Source organism: Branchiostoma belcheri, unplaced genomic scaffold, assembly GCF_001625305.1.
Source record: "Branchiostoma belcheri isolate BF01 breed outbred unplaced genomic scaffold, Haploidv18h27 scaffold47, whole genome shotgun sequence".
In the NCBI taxonomy this organism is placed as follows: Eukaryota; Metazoa; Chordata; class Leptocardii; order Amphioxiformes; family Branchiostomatidae; genus Branchiostoma; species Branchiostoma belcheri.
Genome location: NW_017804098.1, coordinates 1,241,309 through 1,250,387, shown reverse-complemented (window position 1 = coordinate 1,250,387; position 9,079 = coordinate 1,241,309). Strand labels below are relative to the sequence as shown.

The 9,079-nt window shown below is 39.9% G+C and overlaps 1 protein-coding gene across 1 annotated transcript; it reads left to right on the top strand.

Annotated features, from left to right (window-relative positions):
* Positions 1 to 1,447: 1,447 nt before the first annotated feature.
* LOC109479191 (L-xylulose reductase-like) lies at positions 1,448 to 8,786 on the top strand. The gene is made up of 8 exons (XM_019781083.1): positions 1,448 to 1,591; positions 5,090 to 5,182; positions 5,665 to 5,803; positions 6,791 to 6,831; positions 7,019 to 7,088; positions 7,345 to 7,381; positions 8,170 to 8,233; positions 8,641 to 8,786. Exons 3-8 carry the CDS (start codon positions 5,713 to 5,715, stop codon positions 8,773 to 8,775), a joined length of 438 nt encoding a protein of 145 aa, XP_019636642.1. The 5' UTR covers positions 1,448 to 1,591; positions 5,090 to 5,182; positions 5,665 to 5,712; the 3' UTR covers positions 8,776 to 8,786.
* The last annotated feature ends 293 nt before the right edge of the window (positions 8,787 to 9,079 follow it).

Sequence of the window (9,079 nt, the reverse complement as noted above, 5' to 3'; positions counted from 1 at the left end):
ATTATTGCTGCTGGCCCTTGGTTGTTGACTGTTATTCGGCGCTATATATATATTTATATAACTCAGGTGACCTCAATACGACCCTCCCTACGTTCATGGGGCTATTAGGTTTAAATTACTAGTACTTACATTGGGAAGGACTTATACACTTTTCGATGTATGTAGAAGGACTCTGCTTGCTACAAGTGTGCCTCTCCTCAACGTCCATAAACCAAGGTAGCTATAGGTACTCGACCGAAGCTAGGCATTGGCTTCAACCTCTTAGTTAGTAAAGTAAAGCGACGGTCACAACTCGCCGTGCGTGCTTTTTGTCCGTACGTTTTTGTCGTGGCTACGTCTGCTACGTTTTTTTCTGCAAACGTAGGGTGGCCGGCCGAGGGAGTACGTCACTCGCACGGTTGCGCAAGGTGTACGTACGTGGCCTGCACGACACGCCTGGCCGTCAGCGGTTGCGTGCATCGTACGTTGCGCAAGTGGTAAGTGAGTTGTACGTGCTTACAACGCACGATCTCTGTGCGATTGCTACGTTGCCGCGTACAGGCCGTACCTACACGTGCGGCGTACGCACGGTTTCCTTACTCACTCGCACGTTGTAAGTGCGTGCACCTCCTGTTAACTTCATCATCACTAGCCACCCTGGTGTCTTCCGCGGCCCGTTTCTTTGGGTCTTGTCTGGTAGTCTTCTTCTGAGCCTTCCTGGGCATCTTGGAGACGAGTTGGCAGACGCCGGTCAAGTCGTCTTTATATACTGTACAAATCAGGTGCGTTGCACGTGCGTTGCACGTGCGGAGCACCTGGTATGGTGCACGTGTGATCTGCGTGGTCATTGAGCAGGTCAACTGGGAAGTGAGGAGTAACCACGGATGACGCAAGCACCGTGCGTGGCACGCACGTGCTTCGTGCGCCGTCCGTACAGCAATTGCACGTGAGAATAGTAAAGTTAGACTCACGGAGTCCGTACGTTGCACGCTCATAGGCTGTACGGGGCACGCGCGTCGAACGTACTGGCACGCACGGGTGGTAAATCCGCAGACCGCACGTAGAAAAAGTATTACACTTAAAGTTCTACGGCGTGTCTGCGTGCTCCCAAATCCGTAGGATTCCGTACGGAGGTGGTACTCACCACAAACGGATGCCGTACGATTGCCCACGTTTTTGCACGTAGGCAGCACGCAGAAGCACGTACGGCGAGTTGTGACCGTCGCTTAAGGAAGGTCGTGCTAAGTGTATTTTACAAGGGCACAACGTCGGGGCATGTCAGAAAATTCGAACCCAGTGAGTACCTCTGGATTCTGGGCCAAGCACTATAACCACTACGCCACACTTCACCACTTGCATTAGTATGCAAGTGGTGAAGATTAGGTCACGGTAATTAAATTGCCTCAAGGTGTGACACAACTGTAAGTTCAACTGCAACAATGGGTGAGTTGTAATGCTTTTGTACTCACCAGGTGCCAGTTCTGGTATCGGCAAGGGGACAGCTGTGGAATTTGCCCAGCTGGGAGCGCACCTGGCTCTGACTGGGAGAAACCAGAAAAATCTGCAGGCCACGGCAAAGGCCTGTGTGGAGGCAGGGACTCCACAGGACAAGGTGTGTATCGTCATTACTTTTGAAAACAGAGGTATTGTTTTCAGTTTGTATTTGTCTGTTTGTTGGTGTTCCCTAATTAAATTTTTCGCTGTTAGTCACGTTTACAGCAGTGATAGAAAATAAAGTTCAGAGTTGGTAGAACTAGTAATTTATCAATCATACGACAAGTGCATTCTGGGTCATAGGGGTGAATGGACGAGCCTACTAATTCACAGAGGGGTATTTTTATCCACAGGACTTAGGTGTTTGTTAACCGTCATCACTTCTGTAAACAGAGGTATTGTTTTCAGTTCGTATGTTTTTATTTTATTTCCAAAGTATATGGCTCGCTGTGTTAGTTGTGTTAGCCAAAAGTAAATTGTCAGGAAGTTCAGAGTTGAAAGAATTAGTAATTTATCACACGGTGGTAAAATCTGGGCTGAAAAGTTCCCACATGTCATAGAACCCGAACTGTGTTCGATCGTGTTCGATCTGGGGAATTCGAATCGAACCCGCGTTCTATTTCGGGGTCACCTGCGGTCATTTACTATAAAGCGGCAAAACAAGCCTTTCTGCCTCCGTGCATTGCAACAGATAAAAAACAACACTTTTCTATAGATACAAACAGTTTCCTGGACAGTACATGTCCGCTATTATTTTTGGTGGGTATGTAACATGTAGCGAAGCTACTGTCGTATCCTTGAGTGACCTTGAATACTGTAATGATTCTTTACACCAGTATGAATAACACAATGCACACTTTCTGGCGATATGACATGTCTCCAAAACTCGTTCAAACCTGGAAACATGGAGAGTCAAACATACCCCATTTACGGCTCAAAATGACTGTAACGGTTGTCCCGAAAATCGTGTTTTAGGGATTTTTGAAAAATGGCCTCAATTTTGAATTATGGGTAATTTAGTGAGAAAAATAGTCAAAAAATAGCCATTTTTTCTACCAATATGTCGACAAAAACTAGACTTAAAATCAGAAATTAAAAATCCCTAAACACGATTTTTTTGCTTATTCCTAGTCTGCGAAAAATATAAAAATCGGGGATCTGGGGTAATATACGTAGCCAGGTTTGAACGATATTTGCCTAAAAACGTGACATGACATGTGCTCGGAAACCCGAAAATGATCGTCTTTCTGAGCGAAATTTTAAAAAATCATTGATTTAACATAAAAAGCTAACATTTAAAGGATGTTAAGACGATAATTTTATTTTAATTTGACGAAATTTACCCCTAAATATTATTTGTGTATTTTCAAATATTTTACGGGTAGTCCAAAACAGGCCAAAATAGCGTCTTGTAACCCGATACCTTTTAGAACGCGCATAGCAATGGGAAAGAATGCCGTAGTGACAGACCGCCGTGTCACGTGAAAGACAGTCCAGGTCATCAGGTCAATGGACGATTCCACTCATTCATGGGGAGGTTTTGTATTTGGCCTTCAGTGTTATACTGGTCACGTTCACCGTAGAGTGACAGAATATGATCAAAGAAAAACTACCGTGGTTGGTACAGCGTATTTTAACACTGTTTAAGTATAAAATTTATGGATTATATTATGAATAAAAGTACTCGTAGTAGTAAATATACGTGAGTGTTGTGCTTTATCAGTGGTGCAATACGTTGTGCGTGTCGAACACTGTAGAAAAACTTTTTTTCATAACTGCTTGAATAAATTAAGTCTGAAATTGTGATTGCATTTAAAAAAAATCCAACTTGTTACCTCCATGAAATGTGTCATGGAGGTTATATTTTCAGTTGCGTTTATCTGTCCGTCCGTCTGTCCGTCTGTCCGTCTATTGGTCAACAAGATAACTCAAAAACGCCTGGATGGATTGGTTTCATACTTGGTGTGTTGGTAGGGTGTGACGGAAACTGGAAATGATTAGATTTTGGTCCCCCTAGTGGCTTCCCTTGGTACTGCAGCGCAACTCCCGGTTTTGATATCTCGCGATCTGGACATGCTAGGGTCATGAAATTTTGATGGAAGGTAGCTCTCGTGCTTGGGAACTGCAGGGCACTTTCTGGCGAAATGTTTAAAAGCCAATAAGTCCAGACAGGAACAACAAATTTTCATTATTTTTGGTGTGTAGGTAGCTGAGAGAAAGATGTACATAATTAAATGCAAATTATGCAAATGATGACTTTATTTGCATAATTAATGAGGAAATTCTATAATTACAGTGTTTTACATTATGCTACTTACATACATGTAATGTATGTAACCTATGGCAGGCGGACCTTCAACACATACTAATTATGCAAATGATGACCTAATTTGCATAATTAATGCGAATATTCTATGATTTTGTAATGGTGAATGATGAGAATGTCTTCATTATTTTTGGTGTGTAGGTAGCTGAGAGAGAGATGTACATAATTAAATGCAAATTATGCAAATGAGGACTTTATTTGCATAATTAATGAGGAAATTCTATAATTACAGTGTTTTACATTCTACTACTTACATACATGTAATGTCTATAACCTATGGCAGGCGGAACTTCAACAGATACTAATTATGCAAATGATGACCTAATTTGCATAATTAATGCGGAAATTCTATCTTGAAAGTTCATCTGTGTTCGTAGAAGTCATTATGAAGTAAGTTTAAACTGTAATTTCCAACACAACAAAAATTGGACTCACCCAAATTTTTGACTGTACAACTCCAGTCTTTTTCAAGGAATGAGCAATCCACCGCTTCCGTGACGTCACGCAGATAACACACGTGATTCCGTGAGCAGTGGATCATAGGTTGCAGAAAGTCTGTGGCGCCCCCCGTCTCTGTTGAGGGATGGCTGTAAAGCCCTGATGTAGATGGCCTCTTTAATCCCTCGTGCAAAAAATTCCGGTTCTGTGTCCAAGATTTTAACTTTGTCCAGTGAGACTGAATGTCCAGGGGATTCTATATGTATATGTTGTGAAACCTCAGAGGTAGTTGAGCTAGGTCGTTTGTGTTCTAGGAACCTGGCCTTGAGCGATCTTTCAGTCTCTCCGATATAGGTTTCCTTACATGGGCCCTTGGAATTCTTTTCTTGACACTGTATGTGGTACACCACCCCACATTTGCTTTCTTTTGGTGTTTTGTCCTTTGGTGAAACCAGTATGTTCCGGAGGGTTCTGGTTGGTTTAAAACAGGTCTTAATCCCGTATGTAGCAAAGATCCTCCTGAGCCCTTCACTCAGGCCTTTTCTGTAGGGCAGGACAACTAGGCCTCTATTCGGGCTCTAATGTTCTTACTCTGGTACTGGTTACCGACTGTGGGTTTTGGACTATTGGCCTTATCTAAGTTCTATGATTTCATAATGGTGAATGATGAGAATGTCATACTTGGGACATCTGTAAGTTAATCAAAATTTAACATACATCACGATGCATATATCATGTTAATGCAGAGGTCATTTGCACTGTTAAAGAAGAAACATACATTTACATATCAAGATCGTATTTCATGGAGGTATGAGATCTCGGAAATCTAGTTTTCTTTTCATTTCGTTTTAGATTTTGCTCGTGACAGGGGACATCTGCAATGACGAACTAAGAAAAAACCTGGTGAATCAAACAGCACAGAAGTTTGGCAGGGTCGATGTCCTGGTAAATAATATTACTGTAACATTATATCCTTTGATATGAACACATAATCATTTCTTACTTATATTTCATATATGCTTTGCTAAAAACTAAAAGTGCACCATCTACATAATTTATACATAGTTGCAATGACCATAGTACATACACAAGTTTCCATACTGTACTTTAGGTTTTGATGCACATGTTTATCACGATGATGAATTGAACGTAACCTCAGGACTTACCTTATATTATCATTATGCTTATAAAATATCCACGAGTGCATGTAGCGTCATTTTTGCGTGAGGTCAAATGTAAAGACATCTCACTTGTAAACAGATATTGTGTATAACATTTTACACCTTGTCAATACTTAAATTATGTCTAAGGGCCTGCAACTTTGTCGATCGTTCTACCCACAATGTACCACACTGCACACACATGCAGAACATATACCATGTGCCAGCTTATCCATGCATTTATATATTTTCGTTTAATTTTTACGGGTAAACAATGCCGGTATAGCGTCGTTTGACACTTTAGAGACAACGAATATGGCGGACTATGACAGGACCATGGACGTCAACGTTCGCAGTGTGGTCAGACTGACTCAGCTGTGCGTTCCACATCTCTCAATGACTAAAGGTTTCTAAGCCAGATTCGTTTAGCATAAAATTTAGTAGTCTCCGCAAGACGCCTCTGCAGGCTGGACAAATAGTAGAAATCGGTCAAAAAGGAAATTCAGATGTAAATAGCCAGGGGAGTTAGCCAGCTATAGGGGGGCAGTTTGCCTTGAAAGCTAACTCAGGTGGCCAGTTACAGAAGGCCGATTTCTGTCATTTCTTTAGCATGCAAAGGCGTCTGGCTAAGACATTCAGTTGGTTGTATAGTTTAACTCTCAAACACCCGAACTTTTTTTGTGACGTTAATGCCCGAACGGGGTCCAAATGGACCCCATTTGGTTTCATTCAAATTTTTATTCCTTTTTGCATTCTTTCAGTGATCTTTGCACATATATTGGTTAAACATAGTAAGAGGTATTATTTTGCATGATTAAATGTTTAAAAATTCCAGCTAATTATCATAATTGATGCAAAAATAGGATGAGGCCTGCAGGCATGAACATGGGCTTGACCTTTGACCTCATATGATTGTCAAATTGTCAAACCTATAAAAACCTGATGAAATAATTCATAAGGTTGGGGTTACTTGGCAAACTGCATAATATTAAAGCAATAATGCTTCCTTGAAGACATATTGAGGACATCCGAACAATTTTGTGTGTAGGAAAGTGCAAATACATGACTGGGGTCCGTTTGGACCCCAGACGGTCTTACACAAGACTTCCGTTGTTATTTTTACAAATTTGTGCCGATCTCCAAAAAAATTTAGGAGAACTTGTAGAAGAGGTTTATTGACAAAGTCACGGGAGGAATTTTTTTTTCGAATGAAAACAATTCAAATAGCACATGAAAAAATATGCCTGGGGTCCAAATGGACCCCGTTCGGGTGTTTGAGGGTTAACGTAGTCTTGGTATTTATGTAAGATTGTATGTAATAACTTCAAATGTAACTTTTACATGATTGCTTACAACGTCTAAGACTAAATCGATTGTTTTTTTTAACTCCCAGGTGCCGTTGTAAATGTTTCTAGCCTTGCTGGGATTCGGGCGGTAAGTTTCTCTCTGTAAAGCCACGAATTGAACAAACTCAAGTCATTCGTACATGACTTCACGTGGTAGATAAGTTATTGAATAGTCAAGTTTTTTTTTTCTTTACAACCATTTAGTTTAAGGCCTTTTATTTTAATTTTGTTTATTTTGTAATGCTTCGCTTTTGAACCGGCTCATTTGGATTTAGTTTTCAGACCATCTTGCAAATTGCATGAGCAAGGCAGCATTGGACCAGTTCACAAGATGCGTGGCACTTGGTCAGCAAAATCATACTGTTATCAGTTGATATGATGGTATTTGTAAAGTTTTTCTGACTTATGGTAAAGAGTTACATTAAATGCAGTATCATTATGTTATTAATATTGATTTTTGTACTTGTTTCTTAATTTAAAACTGAAAAAAAGCCTGCTAGGAGCTATATTTAGTTGAGAATATGATATGCATACTGGAGAAGTAAAGGGGCACAAATAATTTCCTTGTCTCTGAAGTCTAAAATTACTTTCAATTTTTCAGAATTAGCCCCCAAGCAAGTCAGAGATAATTCTGTTAAGTAAGTTTTTTTTTTCATTTCTGTAATACGTTCGTCTTTTGATTAATTAATAAGCCCCGAGGACAGAAAACACTTAAGCTCCTGTTCCTTATAACAGGAGCTTTCAGACTAATTTGCATCATCTTGTCTTGACTTTTGTTCCTTTTTCGACTTCCAAAAATTTGTCTTCACTTTATTTGCATATCAATCAATAGGTTGTGCTTATAAACCTGCATTTCCCCTCTGGTCTCTCAGTCACTGACGAAAGCTAGTGGATACTAGCTGAAACGTCTGACGTTTTCAAAATCATATCCAGTTGCTTGAGTAACTGCTTTTTGGCGTGGGGTAATATATGTAAAAGTTATATTTTCTAAAAATCTCGAAGCAATATGAAAGTAACCGGGGTGCCATTTTATACTGTTATCCTAGGCTCAAATACTCGCCCACTCTTTTATATGATCAACATCGATATTGCAAATAAGCCATTCTCTTTTTTTAGTAATTTTACCTGGATCCCACTCTATCAGGGTGGCAATAAACTGAAAAGTATGGCTTAGCTGCAATATAAATTGTTAGTCACATAATGCTACATTTCATAATAAAATAATATCACCCGTTGTAAGTATGATTTTGTCAGAAAGCCCTCTAGTGTCAACTAAGTTCATCAGTCAAGTTTGTATTTAAAAAGCCATATCTAAATTTTGCAAATAAAAAATATGATGCTTTTTATTGTCCCAAAATTTTACTTCACTTAATCTCTTATATGACTTTCAATGGATTTTATGACATACTTGTTTCTTAACTTCCAGCCCTGGTTTGATCCAGAAAGAGATGCTGAGACGCTTCGGGTTGAATAAAGAGGAATATGCCAAGGTATAAGAGCTCCCATCCGTTGATAATCAGCATAGTTTTTTTTGCAAAATTCCACTTGTATGATATATATCTTAGACCTATATTAGTATCATTACCACCACAACTCAATTGTACTCATTTGATTCATTTTTTTATTGCAATCTGTGATTGTTTAGGTGGTATATAGAGATTTTTAAAAGCAATACGATTGTTTTTTTTTTCTGCACGCCAACCTACTGGATGGGTAATTTACCATATACCGTGAAGCATGCATTAGGTACTTTCAAAAATCATTACCTGCTGAAAAAGAACACTACTCCGACTTTAGTTCTTCTTAACAATGAATAAAAATGAGTTAGTTTAACATGATTTATGATCGAAAAGATGCATTACCATTATTTTTCATCTGTTTTTTGGAACATTCCAAGATGATACAGGGAAGGGTCGGAGAAGTTTCGGAAGTAGCGAAGACCATCGCCTTCCTGGCCTCGCCAGACGCGTCCTTCATAACCGGCGCACTGGTCCCCTTGGACGGGGGAAGGCACCTCATGTGCCCGCGTTGACCCTATCTAGACGGGGGGGGGGGGCTAAAAGTGCCCGCGCCAACTTTGATGTCACATAGCGTCTGAACGGCTAGCGCTGGTGACTTTTCCTACAATATTGTTGGCAACAACGCTGTAACATTGGAATAAGATAATATTTTTGTATTGCCATGGCAACGGGTTTCTGACAGTCATATGTTACTAAATTTGGTAATTCTCGTTTCAACAATAGAATTTTATTGGTTTTAGGTTAAGTTACACATGGTTTCTAATATTGATAACATCCCATATAATTATGACTTCACCACCTAGTGATGACGTTATA

Bases quoted from the DNA above. Each gene is read 5' to 3' on its own strand.
- LOC109479191 (XM_019781083.1), top strand. From the start codon at position 5,713: ATGGCGGACTATGACAGGACCATGGACGTCAACGTTCGCAGTGTGGTC. The intron at 5,804-6,790 runs GTTTCTAAGCCA...TTTAACTCCCAG, and splicing joins ACATCTCTCAATGACTAAAG to GTGCCGTTGTAAATGTTTCT. The intron at 7,089-7,344 runs GTCAGCAAAATC...TCAATTTTTCAG, and splicing joins CACAAGATGCGTGGCACTTG to AATTAGCCCCCAAGCAAGTC.